The following is a 20,694-nucleotide window of genomic DNA, read 5'->3' as shown; positions in this document are numbered from 1 at the left end:
ATGTACCTGATTCAATCGAAATGTTCGACTTGGAGGAGCCGAATCTACGATGGGCCAAGCAGACAAAAAGGCAACCGAAGCCGACACCGAGATAGAGGAGCCAATGGGTCAAGGGGCACCAACAATGTGATAGCAAGGGAGCTGATAAGGGTCGAAGGAGCAAACAAGCCGACCGAGAAGGTCGAGGAGCGTGAGCCAAGTGGGAGGACGCTAGGCGAAGCCGGAGGAAAGGACCGACAAACACAAACACTAGCACTACAATCTGACCTCAAGTTGAGCTTGACGGGGAGTGTTGAGTAGACAAGTTGAACCGGATCTGGATCGGATTGTAATAGGTAGGCCGTTAGAGGCCTAGTACGTAGGCATATTTTTAAGAGTCAGTGTCAGTTGCTCATATGAGCATTGAAATACTTGTCAGTACTTCTATCAATCCTTTTAAGGACTTGTATAAAAGTGCTCATAGAGCACATTGTATGTATAGAGTGTTATTAATTTGAAAAGGGTTTATGCTATTCTGCTCTCTGTGTCTCCCATGTATTCAAGTTTTCCATTAAACCTCCATTTTGAGTTATGTTGTTATCCAAACTAGTCATTATGTCTTAGCTTCCGCACATTATCTTTACAGGGGGGGGAGGGGCCTCTTTGGGTGGATGGGACCCCGTCATCGACAAGTGTAGCAGGTTTGACCCTTGTCATTTGAAGTATTGTTTATGTGTCCTCATAACTTCTCTCTCAATGGTTAGAATCGAGATCCAAAAATCCCCTTAGGACCCTCGAGGGGTGAGCCTCTCAACTTTCTCGGTGTGATAACTCGGAGATTCATTTTTCACTGATTTAGCTCTAAAATCATGAAACTTCATGTACCGAGCTCGGAATTTAAGCCAAAAAGTCTAGTGTGTTCCTCATTTGATCCCGAATAATTTGAGCAAAAGATTTATAGGAAAAAATTGAATTTAGATATTAAATTTCTCATTAACACTAAATTCATGAAATGAGTAGGTATAACGTATGAAGACTGAACTCCATTACATGGAGTAATTTAAAAGCTACATAGATGTTTGATTTGCAAGTAGAGATTCATAGAGATATCCTCGAGCTCTAGATTAGTAGACTAGTGAGAGGGATTCATTGCCTCTTGTCATCAGTGATCTTGACAGCTTTCTTGATTCACTATCTTGGCTTGTTTAAGATTCATGAGGCGCGTCTGCCTTGATCCAAAATTTTAGAACATGCAATGAGTTCTCCGCTCCCTTTTATAAGACTTTGGAGCTCCTCGTGCATGAGTTCCTTTTCCCCATGCGCTTAGAGTGAGCAAAATGCCAATATCCATGTCCATCCACTCACATCCCTCTTGTTCATCTCGTTGACATCTTTTTGATGGCTCACACTAAAGAGAGAACGCAAAACCTTGATCTTTCACTCCTAGAGTAAGTTCTTGTTAATTGAGATATGCCTTAACTTCAGCTTATCTTATGTCTTGTGCCATCAATCTTTTATATATCTTTAGTCTAACTCATTTGCTCATTTGTGCCCCTCACATCACAACAATGTACCAATCTAGGAAGGTAGCTCAAAGTGGTTTGAGTACACTACATCAACAAAGGGGTTGTGTTGTTGATCATAGGCTAGGCATAATCAGATCCTCACTGAACGCATAATCAGAGCCATATGTTATAACTTCACTTCTAGTCCCCTTGACCACCATTTTTGTAACCATCATTGCCATCATTTATAAATAAGTTGTGAGCCCCCTTTTGAAAGGGGTTTTCCTTGTAAAAACCTTGTGTTTTGGTTTTAATCTAGATTTGATTGTGTTAATCTAGTGCAATTAGCCCTAATCTCGTTTTAGCCATTAAAGTTCCATTGTGGTAAGAGAGAGAGAAAGAGAGGTCAAATGGTGATGGCAACGACAACTATCGAGCTCTCAATTCCAACGAACCTCCAAATCTAACAAGCCCTCATTTTCAACAAGCCTCTAGTTCTATCAAACCCTCAATTTTAAAGAGCCTCCAATTCTCGCGAGCCCCCAATTGTAGAGGCTACTAAGGAATGTGAGTAAGTTTGGAAAGGCATTTAGACTTGGCCATCAAGGAAGATGACAAATCCTTCAAGGAAGATGGTATGTCATGACTCATGACCAAACGTCTCAACGACGGTATTGTAAGATATCCCTAAAGGTGGGTGTTCACATACAGCCATAATGTTCTGCTGGCAACGGGTTGGACATGCATAGTTTCCCTTATTTTGCATGGCAACTACTATAAAAGGCATGCCATAGGGTTGGGAGGATAAACCTTCCCACGTCATCTTCATCTTTATCATTACAATGCCTTATCTTATATATATTGTGAAATGCTCTCAAAATAGCCCCCTTTCCATTACGTTCTAAGTTACCTCTTATAGGCTACTCTTAGTACATCTTATAGGCTACTCTTAGTGTGGTAGGTGTTTTCCCGCTCCAATTAGCTCTTCTAATTATGGGGGCTTGGTAGGGGCCTAATTTGGGTGTGGTCAATGTGACCCTGGTTAGGTGGGGCCTTGGTTAGGATCCGTGGTAATACAACAGTTCCCCCTTGTAAAAAAAAGTTATTGTGAAGTTGGAGCTCAGCGGGGCGTGGACAACAGTTCTAGGCGAAGGGATGGCGTGGGCGTGGGCATGGGCGGTAGTAGCTAATGGAGGGGCTTCATGCGAGACTGGTGGACGAAGGTAGAGAGTGGTTGTTGGAGGCGCGACGGAGCAGATATGTAGTGTTGCATATCTGCTTTTGAACTTTGAAGGGACCGATCCATCGGTTCAGGAGCGACTCGCTCAGGCCGCGACAACGGATGGGGAAATAGACGAGGACTTTGTTGCCGGTGTGGTATTGATGGTCGGCGCAGCCTGCGTCGTGTTGGCGTTTTTGGCATAGTTGTGCTTGGTGCAGGTTGCTTGTGATGGCTTTGCGAAGGAGGGGTTGGAGTTATTGCAGGTGGGACCACCAGGACACTTTGTTAGAATGGAGTGGCATGGTTGGTTGCGGGACTGCCACTTCTAGGGGTAAGCGCGGGTCCTTGTCGTAAAAGGCCCAGAAGGGGCTAATATGGGTGGAGGCTTGCACAATTGTGTTGTAGGCGTGTGTAACGAAGGGCAAGATCCGGTCCTTGGTAAAGTGTGGCGGATCGATGTAGGACGAGATTTGTTGTTTTAAGGTTCGGTTGAGGCACTCTGTCAATCCATTCGTCTGCGGATGGTAGGGCGACGTGAATAATTTTTGGATTCCTAATTGTGTAGAAACGAGACGTAGGAGCTCGCTATTGAATTGGGGTCCTTTATCGAACAAGATTTGGAGTGGGCAACCGTGGGGGAAGATGATTTTCTCCAACAGTTTGGTGGTGATGGTCGTAGCCTTCGCATCTGGGATAGCGGCCATCTCAGCCCAACGCATCAAGTACTTGGTTATGACGAGGATGAATTTGTTCCCTTCTTGTGACTCGGGAAAGGGGCCCGGAATGTCCCATCCAACGATTTCAAATGGATCTTGAACCTGTATCGGATGTAAGAGGCCTTGAGCCACTTGAGGTGATTTGATGTCCTGACATGAGTTGCATGCTTTGATGTAGGAGGCGATCTCGTGGCGTAGCCTCGGCCAATAGAATTTGCAACGAATTTTGTCTAGCACCTTGTGAAAACCGAAGTGGCTGGACCACGGGTGATCATGGAAGAAACGAAGGTAAGACAGGCGCAATTGCTCAGGTACGTAGACCCGGGTTCCTTGCCTACTTGGCAAAAAAGCAGGACATTATCTTGGATCATGAATGGCTTGGTGAGAGATGATGTGGCCTTGGCTCGTACGCAGTGGCAGATGTCTTGGATCTTTTTGTCGTGTTGTTGTATGTTGGCCATTTGGGACGAGGATACGGGGAAATCGATTGTGCCAGAGGTGATTTGGTTCGCCTGAAAGGATATGCGGGATAATCCATCGGCGACGATGTTTTGGGGACCACGGCGATAGTGCAGAGTGAATGTGTAATCCTGCAACGCCAAAGCCCAAACGGAGTAAGCGACCGGGTGGGTGAGCCTTCTTTATGAGGGAGAGCAATGGCTGATGGTCGGTTTCGACCGATGTGTTTGATGCGTGTAGGTACGGATGGAAATGATGGAATGCCCGGACGATGGTGAGCAACTCTTTTTTGGTTCTCGAGTAATTTTGTTCGGCTTTGGTAAGTGACCGGCTTATGTAGGCAATCGGGCGTAGTTGGTCATTGTCGTCGGATTGGAGCAAGACCGCGCCAAGGCCGACGTTGGAGGCATCCGTCTGCAGATGGAAACGCTTCGTGAAATCAGGGTGTGCCAAGAGGTCAAAGGCTTGGAGCGTTCGCTTGAGCTGCAGGAAGCTGGATTTGTAGGCGTCGGTCCATAGGAAGGGTGCGTCTTTTTGCAGAAGTGCGTGTAGTGGGGCTGACAAGTCGGCTAGCCGTGGGATGAAGCGGAGAGAGAACGTGAGGAGGTCGAGGAAGCGTTGAAGTTGCTTGACTGTGATGGGGCGTGGGAATTTTTGGACTATTTCCGTCTTCTTTGGGTCCATCTGTATTCCGTCGAAGGAGATGACGTACCTGAGGAAGCGGAGGCGCATACTACCCCAACGACACTTCTTGCATTGCAGCGGCAAACGATAGCATTGAACACAAGTTAGGATCTCCTGAATGACTTGGAGGTGTTCCGCCCAGGTGCTTGTATGTATTAGAATATCGTCTAGATAAACGATGATGACGCGACGGGTGATGAGATCGTCGAAGTTGGCGTTAGCCATTCGCTGGAATGTGCTCTCAGCGTCAGATAGGCCGAAGGGCATCCGTGTGAACTGAAAAATGTCTTTCCTAATGCAGAATGCAATTTTGTGGGCATCTTTAGGATTCATTGGGATCTGCGAATATCCTGAGGCCAAATCAAGGGAGGAGAAGTACTTTGATTTGCCGAGCTGGTCGAGGAGGTCCTCGATACGCAAGAGAGGATATCGGTCATGGATGGTGACATGGTTTAGTTGTCAAAAGTCGACACAAAAATAGTAAGAGTCATCCCCTTTTTTTACCATGTGTGGCTCTGAAATCCACTCGCTCTTGGAAGGTGTGATAATTCCATGTTGTAGAATAGTTTTGACAGCATTGTCGATGCACTCGTGGTCTAGAGGGGAGCGACGTCGGGGAGTTGCGTTGATGGAGCGGGCGTTGCCTGTAGGAATCGTGTGGTGGATCGGAAAGCGGACCGAGGGAGGCATTGCAGGTGGTGTAGACAACGAGCGAAAGGGGGCTAGGAGCAATCGGATGTGGTGGATGCGCTCTGTCGATGATACCAGGTATTGTGTGTTGCTGATGTAGGTGGTATCTCGCAGATTAGTGAAGAGTGCGATCAAAAGGTGATTGGGGAGGACGAGCTATTGCGAGGAGAAATCGAGATAGGCTTGACTATGGAGGAACCAATCGCAGCCCAAGGTGATTGGGAACCACTGGCGCGGGAGGACGTAGAAACGATGTTGGATTCGGGCAGAATTGATGGTGAGCATGCACATGACTTGCGTATGTGAGTGGAACAACCGCTGCTGGTCGCCGAAGAGGATTTTAATGGGCGGTGCGAGGCTCGTGGGAAGTTGCAATTGGGCGACTAAATCCGTGTTGATGGAAGAGATGTTGTTGCCGGAGTCGAGGAGAACTTCTTGGGTCATGTGCTGGAGGCGGGCGATCGTGGTACAAATGGGAGAAGTTGATGACGTGGAGGCGTGGACGTGCGGGGGCGGCTCGATCATGGTATAAACGAGAGAAGTTGATGATGTGGAGGCGTGGACGTGCGGGGGCGGCTCTCCTTGCGGCACCCCGCACATTAGTTTTCCAGGAGCTTAGAGAGGGAGGCAGCGTCAGCTAATTGGACGTTTTGTTTCTGTTGTTGATTTTGCCACTTTCGATAGTGACGCCGGATGTGACCATAGTTACATCGTGGTGTGTGTTGTTGGGGTCATGAGTTTCTAAGTTACATCTTATAGGCTACTCTTAGTACATCTTATAGGCTACTCTTAGAGTGGTGGGTGTTTTCCTGCTCCAATTAGCTCTTCTAATTATGGGGGCTTGGTAGGGGCCTAATTTGGGTGTGGTCAATGTGACCCTGGTTAGGTGGGGCCTTGGTTAGGATCCGTGGTAATACCACAATATGCATATTATCAAAATGTCTAACTAAACCGAGTCTATGTATGTATACATGTGTATATATCTATGTATGCATGCAAACTTTGTAGCATGAATGTATCCATGTGTATGTATATGAATGTATGTAGATTTCGTGCCTACAACTTGGCGATATAAGAATTGTCCAAAATTATAGAATTCTGACAATGTAATTGACAATCAAATTGATTATGCAAAGGTATTACGAGATCAAGCAAAACGGGAAAACTACATGACATATACGAAGTATGGTACATATACAACACAAGTTCATATAATGCACTATATGGCATATACCAAGTATGCTACATATACAACACACGTTCATATAATGCATAGGCAAGCATGTCCAAAATTATAGTATTCTGACAATGTGATTATTAACCATCAAATTGGTTAAGCAATCATATTATGAGATCAAGCAAAATGTAAAACTGGATTATATATGCCATATTGAAAGTATGTTACATAAACAACACACGTTCATATAGTGAATGCGTAGGCAAGGGTTTGATAGGAAAGAGAAATCAAAATCAAAATACTCTTTTAACCTGTAACAACAATAACTTCAGCTTGATGTTTAATACTCTTTTGGCAAAACATTGTATCCCACACAGACTTCAATAAATAAGCTCCTCCCTATTCTACATTAAACTTCAGCTAAATACATAGAACAAGGGGAGTGAATTATTCCCAATCATATCATCTATCCATGAAAGAATTGCAGGCCGCGGCAAAGTATCAATGAAGAAGAAGAAGAAGAAGAAGGTCACATACTAAATCTGATCTGATGATATCTGATCTTCTCTCTCTTTCTCTCTCTCTCTCTCTTTCTCTCTCTCTCAAGAAGAAGGCAACAGTGATGAGTTCCATTATTCGATCCTCATGTTCTCCATTTTCCCTTCCAAAGGCAAAATTATGGTGGCAGGAGCAGGAGACAAAGCCGTGTTATTCCCACTATCACTCTCTGGAGGAGTCTCCTGCTGAGATAAGGTTTTCTTGTTCTCTTCCACCGACGTGGACGGATCTATGTCTGAGTTTATGGATTCCGCAGAGAAAGGTCCATCTGTTAGATCAGAGATCTCATCTGCTTCGGCTTTCTGATCAGTCCTCCCGTTGTTGCTCTCTAGTAGAGGTAATCCGTCCGCTTGATTGCTAATAATCGGCTCTCTTTCGTCTCTAACTTCTTGATATAAGTCTTCAGCTTCTTCATCTTCTTGTAGATCATCATACTCATTCTCGATGTCGTCATCTTCATCATCATCATCGTCTTCTTCTTCGTCATACTGATCTTCATAGTCTCCGTCTTCTTCTTCATATTCTTCTGAGTCTGAATCTGAGTCCGAATCTGAGTCTGAGTCTGAGTCTGAGGCTTCTTCATCTCCATTACCGCCGTACTCTGAATCAGAAAATCCTTCACCTCCTCCCTCTTCTCCTTCCGAGTAAGAAGATACAGAGTCGTCGTCTGAGTACTGAGAGTAATCGCTCTCAGAGGAAGCCATATCTGTAAAGACAAACAGATAGATCGACCGACCGATCGACAAGAAGAGATCTAGCAAGCTACAAAGACAGACAGAGGGGTTAAACAGATTGATTCCATGTGCAGCAAAAAGAAAAAAGAAACAGCAACGACCTCCGCCCCAAAAGGCAGTCACAGTCCCCACAAAACAAATAAAAAATAAAAAAATACGGAAGAAAGTTTGGAAACTACAAGAATGACCTCCTCCTCCTTTTTATCTTTCTTGTAATTACTTTACCCTAGTGGTAAGTTGTTAACACTATAAGTATTGCGTTATGGGTTCGAAACCTAGTTTCCTCACCTCTCTCTATATACTTCATATACTCTTAATTCTCTAGATGCCACCGTGGAATGTAGGTTGAACCCATGACCACCTGGTCTCCATTGGGCAACCTTACCAACTGAGCTACATCCTCCTCCTTCTCTCTTTCTCTCTCTGTCTCTCGGTGAAAACACACCCAATTATATTTAATAATTAATGTTCGTGTGAAAAACACTACATACATACATACTTACAATGGGTGCCACAATGGAGTGGAGTATGTATGCTCACCACTACATGACACTACACGGGTAGTGGAACTTGTTGAATTGCCAATAGGCAAGACGAACACTCCACCAAAGAAAGAATTTCCACGTGCTCCAATAAAGAAAATCGTAACATTGGTACCCTTTTAACTTTCTTAGGTATGCATTGACTCCATGCATACCATCAAACACATAAGCATTGGGCATACCCTAATTATGAAGCAATCCCCAGTTTTCTCAAAGATAGAAAAACGATCTTCATCTCGAATGTTTGGTCAACCTTTTTGTGACTTCTGCAAACCACCCATTGTCTTGGCATCAAATAACACTGTGACAAAACTTGCCAAATTTAAGAAATGTAACTATAAATCCGATAAGCAACCACACATTGTATGAAATGATGAGTACTAGCTTCCTGTCGGATGATGCAAAAGAAGTAATTGCCCCTTGCTAATAATCCACATTGCTTAGAGGGAATCCCAAAGGTTTACACCTTCAAATGAAGAGCTTTTCTACAAGTGGCAATGAAGAATGCCAACTACATTTTCAGATCTGCCACAATTCATAATTTGTTTTCTCCATTATTGTTCAACCTTAGGGGATAACCATTAGAAAGACTCAATAGAGCAATGATACAAGATATTATGAGTCACTTCTAAAAATGGTGTTGAACCCCTTAAACACCAAGTGACCCACGTTGGCTCTTTGTTTGTAGAGGTAAAGGATCTTGCATCAAGGCGGGATGCATAGTAATTGCCGGGCTTCATCATGTTCCAAATTATTTGATATCAAGCCCCAACTATATCTCCTTTCCAAGCCAACATAATAATCGAGAAGATACAGGTAATGATGTTTGTAAAGAATTGCAATGATCTCTACTAGATGATGGTTTCGATACAAATAATGAGAGTGATTAATGCCATGAGACAACCAAGTGTTGAACACATAAACAACGAGGAATACTTAGTGGAATACACCCATTCAATAGTTGCCACTATGAAGCTTTAGCCGTTGTTCTTTCATGTGTTACACTCATTCTCAATGAAATATTAAACAATAGATATCCACAAATGTGAGCCTAAACACATTTCTTGCAATAATCAAAATCTACGAGCATCATATGCATAGATAAGTTTGATATTGCAACTCCTCCCAAGCCCTTAGGGATTGCGAGATGGTTCCACGTAACCCATGTGATTCCCTTCTTATCATTGTTTCTCCACAACAAATATCGAAGAGGTTGTAAAATAGAATGCAAAGCCTTCTTTGTCCATGACAATAATGGCAAATAATATAATATAATGGGTTCCATAATATAGTGTAGAACTTTCAAGCATACGTGAAATATCTCTTAACTCGCTAAAAATCCATTCAATCAATTAGCCTATTTGTAACATTCATTCCCAATGGATACCCCAAGTGTAAAAAAATAGAGCCTTTTCTAGCTATGATCCTTGTCATCCCATACATTCCAAATCCCTTTCAATACACAAGATGACGCTAGATTTCATCCAACGGAAATGTAATTTGGATGCCAATGCAAATTGGTCCCATACAAGCGTCTTCTCAAAATTGTCACGCAAGGCTCACTGGTGGCTAGTGGACATCATATATGCTATATATATGGGATCGACACAAATGAGAAAAGACAATAACTTAAGCAACTGAAAAACTAGAAAATGCACAGACATAGTGACACGAGATATTAACATGGAAAACCCCGAATGGGAAAAACCACGGGCGTCCACGAATTCCAAACAGAATCACTATGAGGATGAATACACAAGAGACTCTAAGGTAACAACCCAACCTTGAGCTCGTCTTCGTCTTAAAGTCGGTTACCCACTCTCTCACTCTCTACACAATGATTAGAACACAGTTCTATGTGATTCTACACTCCATAATGATTGCCCTAGGTGTATTTATACTCATATGTAGTATGGTCTATTTACAAATATAGCCTCTAATCGGCTACAGCCAAATCGGCTTCGGCTCTTTGCTGGCCTTCATCCGATTCAGCCCTCTAACTCATCCCATCCGGAGGGGCCGATTATCGCAACAAACTCCCCCTTCACTCTAGGATGGGGTAATTCAGCAGGCATTTTCTCTGTCTGCATGCACTCATCTTGTCCATTGACAACACCTTCGTCAACATGTCTGATCCGTTATCGTTTGTGTGGACCTTCACTAGGATAAAGTCCCTTTCTTCTACCCTCTCTCTAAGCCAATGATATCTCCTCTGGATATGCTTAATGCTGGAGTGGTAGGCATCATTCTTAACAAGGTAGGTGACACTTTGATTGTCATAGTGTAGTTAGAATTGTTCTTGCCGCATTCCCAAGTCACTGATAAAATCCCTCATCCATACGATTTCCTTGCTAGCTTCGACAACGTCCATATCATAGTACGTAAAACTTGTGTTCGTCTAGTATAACATTCGTTTTCCTACGTTGGAAAACGAATGCGAATGTTATTCAAACATTCTTGTGTTTTTTTTTTGTTTTTTTCCCATTTTTTAATGTTTTTATTGTTTTTTTTTCCATTTTTAGGCTTATCTACCTCATAATAAATAGTTAATCCAAAAGTATGGTATTTATCATTCTTTGTGGGTGTTTTTCTTTCGCGAATGATTGAACCATTCACAAATGCGAATGCACGTATGGTTCATACTATGGTCCATATAATCCGCTTTTGTGGTCAATAGAGCCACAACCTTCTACAACCTCGACTACCATGAGCCGACTCCCCCTACATATGTCATCACGTATCTAGACGTGGACCAGTTGGTATCTGCATCAACAATCAACATGTCATCAACAATCAACAATCAACCAGTTGCTTAAGGACTTCTTCACGCTTCCGATTTTCATAGGTCCTGTTCAACAATCAACATGTCATCAACATACAACAAGATGATGAGAAAGTCTCCTCCATCATATTTCTTCACAAAAACACAGTGATTTGTTGAAGCCATGATCTATCATGAAAGACTTGAATTTCCGGTACCATTGCAAGGGTGTTTGGTTCAATCCATACAAGCTCTTCCTCAACTGGCATACCAGGTTTTCCTTTCCTTCGTCTAAGAATCCTTCCTACTGATGCTAATTGAGGAAAGTTGTTTTGAAATCCAGTTGTTTGACTTCTAAGTCCATGCTAGCTGCAATGCTCAGCACTGTCCGTATGGATGTCGTCTTCACGATCGGGGCAAATATTTCGTTGAAATCCACACCCTTCTTCTATTGAAAACCCTTCACCACAATGCGAGCTTTGAATCTGGGTGGACTTCCGCCTTCTCCCAGCTTCAATTTGTAGACCCACTTGTTCCATAGTGCCATCTTACTTTTCAGCAACTCGGTCAACTCGTGCGTGTGGTTCTCATGCAAGGAATTCATCTCATCTTGCATGGCATGTAACCACTCTTTGATGTAGGCATCTTCCTTAGCTTCCTCGAAGCTTTCAGGCTCCCCCTCATTGGTTATGAGAGCATATTCTTCTTTTGGAAATTTTCGGGGGTCCCTTGAATCCTTAGGGGGTATCTCCTGCCTTGGTTTTCATCGACTAGCTCAACACCATCTTTTTCAGTTGACTTCTCATTTGAATCCGATCCGGCTACTTCCACGGATTCGGGCAGATGCCTTTCGGCCAATCCGGCTCGAGATTCGGTCTCTTGTCCGGATCCATCCAATTTGGCTCCCCGTCTAGGTCCGATTGGATGCATTACGACCGATTCAGATCCCTATCCGGATCCGACCGGCTCTATTCTGGATGGTCCGGATTTGTCCTATGAATGTCCTCTGGTTGATCCGGCTCGCTGTCCGGATCTAGCTGGGCCATTGTGTCCTTCAGCTAACATCCGACTTTCGGCCGGCTTGGAGGATGAACCCGTCTTCTGATAGGGCAGGAACCATAGATCTTCAGAAGGATATGCTTAAATGCACCTCGTGGAAACAATAGAACAATGAATACACAAAAAAATACACAGTATACATAGTTTACGTGGAAACCCTAAAACAAGGGAAAACAACGAGAATAGATATTCCACTATATAAATAGAGAATACAAGGGAGGAAAAACATATTACAAATTCTCTAAAACTTAGAGAATACCCACTTAGGGTTCTTGGCCAGTTCCACAATGACTGTGCCATCACTCTCTCTCTCTCTCTCTCTCTCTCTCTCTCTCTCACACACACACACACACACACACACACACAATCATGATTGGCTCATTAATGGCAAAACTATTTGGATGTATAATGGAATCAAAGATAAGTGTATGGGCTGAAAAAAATAGTAAGAGAGCTTATGGATAAGTTGGCTTTCGAAAACAGCATAGCACCATTGATCACCTTGTCGCCCTTCGAGTATTAATTGAGGAAATTCACCTTAGAGGTAAAGGTTTATATTGTTGCTTTGTAGACTTCAAGAAAGCTTTTGATATGGTACCTCGTGAGCATCTTTGGAGGCGAATGGAAGAACTTGAGGTGCCAAGTGAATATATGCTCGCAATTTCCCGAATTTATGAGAAGGTTATATGTTGTGTGCGCATGAGAGATAAACTTTCAGATTTTTTCAAAAGCATTATTGGTGTTAAGCAATGATGCCCACTCTCACCAACACTATTTGGTCTATGCATTGATGAATTGGAAGAAATGGTTACCAAGTTTGCAAAGGAAGAATGTGTTAAAGAAGTTGTCATTGGTAATGTTGTGATTATGCTTTTGCTATATGCAGATGATGTAGTGCTTTTTGCAAATACTTTAGGAGATGCACAAAAGCTTATGAAGGAATTGGAACAATTTTGCATGCATACTAAATTAAGTGTCAATAGCTCTAAAACAAAGATTATGCTTGTGAAGAGCCAAAAAAGAGATAAACCATGCATTATGTACAACAATGAGTCACTTGAATGTGTCGAAAGCTTCAAATATCTTGGCCTTGAAGTTCAAATCATAGATGGAATGAATGTGCTACATGCCGCTTAGAGGCGAGTAAGCGAGCATACTATGCATTTGAGAACACATGCAATCTTGGGGATATTAAGTGTTGGGTCCTCAAGAAATATCTTTTCGACACTTTGGTGACACCAGTTCTTCTCTATGGGGTGGAAGTATGGGGTGGTAGCATCCCTAAATCTATGCGGAAAGACTTTGAAAATGTCCAAAAACATTTTCTTACAAAGTTTCTACAAGCTAAGAAACAAACGCCCTACACCCTCCTCCTCCTTGAGACGGGATCACTTCGCATTGAGATCATGGCCATGGAAAGGGTTATTGAATACATGCTTAAGTTTCAAAAAAGTCCCTCACATCAACTTCCTAGAATTGCATGGGAAGCAAGCAAAAAGATCTAAAAGATGCAGAAAAGCAAAATTTTGTGTTCCGGTTCGATGCAAGATATAGAAAAATGGTTTGGTAGATGGGATGCGAGACACTTGCTTCATGATGCATCATTAGATTCCTCTATAAATGAGGCTTTTTTGCAACACCAATGTATCATGACATGGGACAAATGTGGAGGCTCACGCTTCACAAATTATACTACACATGTTGCACCAAACTACAAAACCATATTCTTTGCGGAACGGGGAAATCGTACACATCGATACATGTTAGAGCCCATACAGTTATCTACCATTCGAACCATTGCTTCCATTCGACTTAGCTCACATGCATTGCGATGTGAGACAGGGCGTTGGGGCACAAGTGACGAGCGTGGTCGGCTATGCACACTTTGCCCTAAATAAGTTCGCGAGTCTGAGTATCACACTTTTATACAATGCTCTGCCTTTTATCATATTCGACCATGCTTTCTACATCTCTTCGACCGAGCCCAATCCTTGCATGAATTCCTCTCACAACCACAATGTGCACTCTGGATTGCAACATTCATTGGTAAATTTCTTAAACATCAAGAGTCACTACTCACTTTCACACGTATCACGTGAAATGTAATATTTTTGGTCTCATAGGTCATATTTGACCTCCGAAGACGATAATATAATCTATCTCTCTTTCTCTCTCTCTTTCACTCACACTCTCTCTATATCCACCTTCGTTATGTTATGTTCATGTATATTGAGTTTGCCCTAGCTTTACATATTTATAGATAGGAGGTAAGTTATTATTATCATTATCTAAGAATAGTCAATTAGCCGACTAATCAACTAGTCGATTAGACTAGCTGACTCTTATGTCAGTTATCGAGTCGGCCTGACTTGTCGGCCTTGTCTTTGACCATCTGGTCGGCCCGACTAGTCGGTCTTGTCTTTGCCTTGAATTGAATCTATCCAATATTGTTGACTCTCCACGTCGACTCGTTGGTCGATCTGATCGACCATCCTGTTGGCGCGACCAGTCGAATCCATTTGACTCCTAACTTTTCCTAGTCGGCTAGTCGACCTCTCCCTTAGGAGGGAAAAAATCCTAAAAAACTCCCCCTTCACTCCTATGGGCAGAGTCAGTTAGTCCCGTTTTCTGTCCATAGACACTGAGTCTATTCAGAGGTAGGTTGTTGGCCGGTTAGGCCAGAGTATGAATGGGGAGCCGATTTTGGGAGTTGTAATTAGATCAATTATGATAATGATAAGATCGGAAGGAACGACCTGGAATCGGTATGCCGATCTAGATCTAGACCGGTTCATAGCCGGTTGCTGGTTGGCACCGGTTTGTAACACAACTGGATACCTATAAAAGGATCCGGAGACGATGTAATTAACAATGGATATTTAATAGAGAAGTGTTGTGGGTTTGCATATTGTTTATCTTGTTAATGCTATTCTATGCTTAATGTGATTATCATATGTGTGTATCAAGTTAATCATTCCGGATAGTAATCGAGAAGGATCGGTTCTGTATTATGGTTTGCACATTCCTTACCATACCACCCCTTTGGTGAAGTGTTCCAAAGGGATGCCCTGTGTTAGTGGCTTTGCTAGCCCACGTACAACACAGTTTTGGCGACCACGATTCCTGCAAAAAGCACACTGAATAGTGGGGGAATGGATGAATAGACTGACGAACGACCCAATGGCCAAGCAAGCGAAGCGACTCGCCGAGAGACTGTGGAAGCGGGAGGTTTACTAACAAGCGATGGAGGAGATCTGGTTGGATCGGTTTTTTTCCAAAGTGATTCCGCGAGTCGTGGAGGAGTCACTTCGATTGCAACAGAACCACCACCCAGACGAAGGAAGTAGTCTGTGCAGTCTGTAGGAAGCGGAGTCCATTCTGCAGACCCTTGCCGCAAGAGATGATGGTTCGGAAGCGTTTTCCGCCATCGAATTGGATTTGGATGGTGAATACAACGTCCAATCGAATTATCGTAGTAACCACGATACCCTAGACAACTTGGAAGACGACGAGTCGGACCACATACCAACATCGGAGCCGAAAACAACAAAACTGGAAGCTCCGAACAAAACGACCGGCACGGACCACCAAGAGGAGGAGCGAGTTTCGATACCACAACCTGAGTCACCGACAGAACAGGAGGAGCGAGTTCTAGCACCGGCCTTGGCAGCACAAGAAGATGATGACACAATGCATTACCAATATCCGAAGTATCGGGATGACCCGGACGCGGAAGCCCATGTATATGCGTTTCTCCAAACTTGGGAGGCGAATCATGTCTCCCAACGACTGAACGAAGCAGAGGTAGAACGATCAAAAATTGCGGAATTCGGCATGACTTTGGAGGGACCCGTGGCACGTTGGCACTCCAAGCACCTCCCCGGTAGCATCGCCACATTTGAGGATTTAAAGACTAGATTTCTACGTTTCTTCCAAAGACAGGTGGATCAAAGAGAGATTGTCGACCAATTTTATACGACATGGCAAGATCCCTCCGAAACCATTCAGCAGTTCGTTATTCGGTTTCAAACGATGCATAGTCAACTCACCAAAGCACCGCCAGAAGCAGAAGCGAAAGAGGTATTTTTGGCAGTGCTCCGGGAGCCTCTCTGAACCGTGTGTGCGGTCATAGATTTTCGGACCAGCACAATAGACTAGGTCATTGACTGGCTGATGGAAATGGACAAAACTAGTTCGTGGTTGACGATGGGAGCACTCCAAAGAACACTCCCTACCGAAGAGGACCTATGTTTTCGCTAGGCGGTCCAATGCACGACGTGCCTTAACCCCGAGCACTCAACAATAGAGTGCATGATGAGATTGCAGTGCATGTTATGCCATTCCCGGTCACACACAATGGACCGTTGCGAGTACAACTTGCGGAATCAGCAAGCTACACCAGTCCGGCACATCGAGACTCGGAACAACCGGGAAGACAAAGAAGAACGATTTCGGCGAGATGATCTCTACCGACCGGTACAAGACGTCCGATTCAGTGACCGACGGGACGATTATGATGAGGACCGGAGCGAGAGAAGCCGTGACTATAATGGCAACCAATATAATCGGGATTACTCCCCTGACTATAATCAGAGAAGAGAGGATCAACGGGGAGACTATGAAGACCGGCGCCGGCAAGGATACCGGAACAACTGACGCTATAATAAAAAATGGAACGCTCGGAATGAGGATCGTCGGGAACTGGCAAAGGATTACCAAGGAGAGCCGGATAGAAGCATAACTAGCATTCAAACGGAACAAAGAAGAGCAGAGGAGCCTAACTGGGCAATATCTGGATTTCAACCGGGTAGCATGTGAAAAGTAGAGTCTAGCAATACATGGAGGGCGTATTCCTACTATTGCCACCAGGAGGGAGACTACAACAACCAATGTCTGGTAAAGAGTAACGAAAAATGAACGGAAGTCAACATGGTGGTTGTGGAAGTGGCGGACATCCAATAAGTCACCACTAGATCAAAGGGAAAGATGGCTGAATGGGAGGCTCCAGAAGTTATCCGCAAACAAGCTACGGAATGGATTGAAAAGACAAATGAACGGAATGTCACGAAACTGAAGGAGCAAAGGAACGCATTGGAGGAACCTACAGAGACGACGCAACAGGAGAACCCCACATGACATGCATTACATGAATGCCAGATCATGCTACCACTAGGTCGGTTACTGCAATTGGTGCCCCGATTCACCGATGGTTTAAAATCGGCATGGACCCCACCAAGCCCCATACTAGCTCCGACGTTCTTTTCAAATCCGTAGGAAGAGCTGGCAGTGGTGGATACTAGTAGTCCCGCAATCACCACCATTATTAAAGGACAAGAAGTACCGGGGATGATCGTCGATGGCGGATCGGGAGTAAACGCAATAAGCCTCTGAACATGCAACACTCTTGGAATCCAAGAATGGGAACCATGCCCGTTTTGGCTCCGGATGGCGAACACCGGTTTAGTACGACCGGCCGGATTGATCCAGGATTTGGAGGTGATAATCGAAGGCCATGCCTTCCGAATTTCTGCCGTTGTCCTCCAGTTGAATGTGCATGGAGCATACCCATTGTTGCTAGGACGACCATGGTTACGGACTGCCCACATCAAACAGAACTGGCAGAAGAACAACATTACGTTCCGAAGGGTGAAAACTATGGTAAGAGTACCCACACACCCTTAAGCGGGCCCTGGCAAGGAAATAACATCATTATATGCCGAAAGTGTGAACATGCTAGAAGGGCTTGCCAATGAGGAGGTAGATCGCTACCTTGATGAAAACCCAAGGATAGTCCCTCTGTTCGAAGTGGACGTGGCTGAGGCGGTCTCCCCATATATTGTGCAACCGGAGGATGCTGGTGAGGATCCGGATAGGGACGTGATCTAGGAACTACGACAAGCACAAGAGGCTGTAGAGCGGGAGATGGTGGTATCACAACGGGTGAAAGCATCACAATTGGAAGAAGTGAATTTGGGAACCAACGAAGAAACAAGACTAGTGCATGTGGCCAAAGAAATGCTACTGGAGGAGAAATCGGCAATGGGCACATTATTAAAAGAATTCTAGGTTGTATTTGCGTGGTCATATGAAGACATGCAGGGTCTAGACCCACAATTATATCAGCACCAGATTCATTTAAGCAAGGATGAGAAACCGGTAGCGCAGAGACGTTACTGGATGAATCCGAATTACGCAGCTAAAGTAAAAGAGGAGATCGACAAGTTGTTGTGGGTTGGGTTCATCCGGCCGGTGAAGACAAACACATGGCTAAGCCCAATTGTGGTGGCACCGAAGAAGAATGGAAAGATCCGGGTCTGTGTGGATTACCGAAAATTGAATGTTGCCACTGTCACCGATGCATTTCCGCTCCCATTCACGGATGGAGTCTTGGATGCGGTAGCAGGCCACGAGCTGTATAGCTTCCTCGATGGATTCATCGGATATAACCAAATTAGGATGCACCCAGAAGATCAGGAGAAAAAAACATTCGTCACCGAATGGGGAGTCTTTGTAGCAGTCATGATGATGTTCGGACCTAAGATGGCACCGGCAACGTTCCAATGAATCATCATGGAAATTTTCGGGTAATTTATTCCAGTGTTTATGCAGGTGTTCTTAGATGACTTTGCAGTGTACAACAGGAAAGAAGAACTTCTTGACCATCTCCGGTTATGCCTGGAGAAATGCAGAGGTTACCGGCTAAGTCTGAACCCGGCAAAATGCGTATTCGGGGTAACCAATGACATGTTACTAGGCCATATTGTGAGTAAGAACGGAATTGCGGTGGACCTGGATAAAGTTAAAGCCATTTTGGAAGCACTGGCACAGACAACCGCCAAAGCTTTGAGCCAGTTTTTAGGGCAAATCTGGTGGCATAGTCAGATGCTCCGATACTTGGCCGATCTTGCCACAACACTACACGCAGTTATACACCAAACACCTTTCCAATGGACAGAACCGGAGGAAAAGGCATACCATGGGCTCAAAATAATGTTGTCCCAGGCATCGGTTGTACAACCCCCGGATTGGTTGAAGGAATTTCATGTGTTCGTGGACACATATGATATTGCGATCAGCAGTGTTCTTATGCAGCTCACCGAACCGAAGTGGTACCGGTCGATTTACTACACCAGTTGGAAGCTCTCCCAAGTGGAGCAAAATTATTCAACAACAGAAAGGGAAGCCTTGGGAATGATATATAGCCTAATGAAGTTCCGCCGCTACTTGCTGGGACGGAAATTCTCATTCCACGTGGATCATTCGGCATTACTATACTTGGTCTCCAAGGCATCGCTAATCGGCAAACTAGCACGATGGACGCTGCGCTGCTTCTACAGGAGTTCAAATTCGAGATTTACCATAGACCGGGAGTACAACATGCGGTAGCGGATTACTTGAGCCAGTTAGAATTCGGAGAGGCAGGTGACGGCGTCAAAGACGACCTCCCAGATGCGCAGCTGTTTAGGGCAACAACGGAGAATACAGTGGACGGGACGGTTGCCGAGGAGGACAAATGGCTGACTAATATGCAACAGTTTTTAAGTACCGGATTGCCCCCGGAAGAACTGAATCGGGACGAACAAAAGAGCAACGCGTTACAAAGCTGACATTTTTTGTTTAGTGTAGGATATGTTGTACCACAAGGGAGCGGACGGTCTATGGCGAAGAGCGGTTCGGTGCGACAAAAAGGAGACAATTTTACAGCAAGCTCATTGTGGAGTCGTCGGAGGACATTATGCCGGAGACGCAACAGCAAGGAAGATATGGCGAAGTGGATTGTGGTGGCCTAGAATACTGAAGGACTCGATTCGGTATGCAAACGAATGCGACTTATGTCAATGGATGGGCCAACCAACAGAACAAGCAAGGATGCCACACCCGCCGGTGTTAACACTGGAGCCGTTTCAAAAATGAGGATTGGACTTCGTCGGACCTTTCAAACCTCCGGCAATGCGGACCGGGAACTAGTATATCATTGTAGCAACAGACTACTGCCCCAAGTGGGTGGAAGCAAAGGCACTCCGGGATAATACCGCGGCCTCAACGACCAAGTTCCTATACGAGCACATTTGGTGCTGGTATGGATGCCCGATAGAAGTGATCAGTGATCAAGGAGGACATTTCCTCGGTCAAGTAGTAGAGAGCTTGACGACGTTTTATGTGGTCGTACACAAGCGGAGTACACCTTATTATCCGCAAGACAACGGATTAGCCGAATCCACCAACAAGACCTTGCAAAACATCCTTCGGAAAATAGTCAATGAAAACTGCACTGACTAGGACACGAAGCTATAGAGTGCACAGTGGGGTTACCGAACCGCGTACAAAACAAGTATCTAGACAACACCATTCCAGTTAGCTTTCGGATTAGAAGCGGTCATGCCGATAGAGTTTCAAATTCTGAGTTTGTGGATTCAAGTACGAGAAAGGTTAAGTGAGAAGGAATCGGAAAAAATCCGACTAGCGACATTGTGCGAATTAGAAGGACATCGGATAAATAACATTCTACAGTTGGAACTCGAGCAACGACGATGAAAAGTGTTCATCGACCGACACCGAAAAGGGAACGAGAAAATGTTCGGATTCGGCAAGCCGGTGTTAGTATTTC

General features: G+C 44.4%; 1 protein-coding gene across 1 annotated transcript; it reads right to left on the bottom strand.

Annotated features, from left to right (window-relative positions):
• Window positions 1–6,744: 6,744 nt before the first annotated feature.
• On the bottom strand, window positions 6,745–7,810 carry LOC147860181 (uncharacterized). The gene has a single exon (XM_087324162.1). It carries the CDS (start codon window positions 7,692–7,694, stop codon window positions 7,065–7,067), a length of 630 nt encoding a protein of 209 aa, XP_087180288.1. The 5' UTR covers window positions 7,695–7,810; the 3' UTR covers window positions 6,745–7,064.
• Window positions 7,811–20,694: the final 12,884 nt, after the last annotated feature.

This window comes from Azolla caroliniana, unplaced genomic scaffold (assembly GCF_043228905.1).
Source record: "Azolla caroliniana isolate FFs.n. ecotype wild unplaced genomic scaffold, voAzoCaro1.0.p SCAF_9, whole genome shotgun sequence".
In the NCBI taxonomy this organism is placed as follows: domain Eukaryota; kingdom Viridiplantae; phylum Streptophyta; class Polypodiopsida; order Salviniales; family Salviniaceae; genus Azolla; species Azolla caroliniana.
The sequence above is the reverse complement of the archived record's forward strand: the minus strand, read 5'-3'. Positions and strand labels throughout refer to the sequence as shown.

Bases quoted from the DNA above. Each gene is read 5' to 3' on its own strand.
- LOC147860181 (XM_087324162.1), bottom strand. From the start codon at position 7,694: ATGGCTTCCTCTGAGAGCGATTACTCTCAGTACTCAGACGACGACTCT.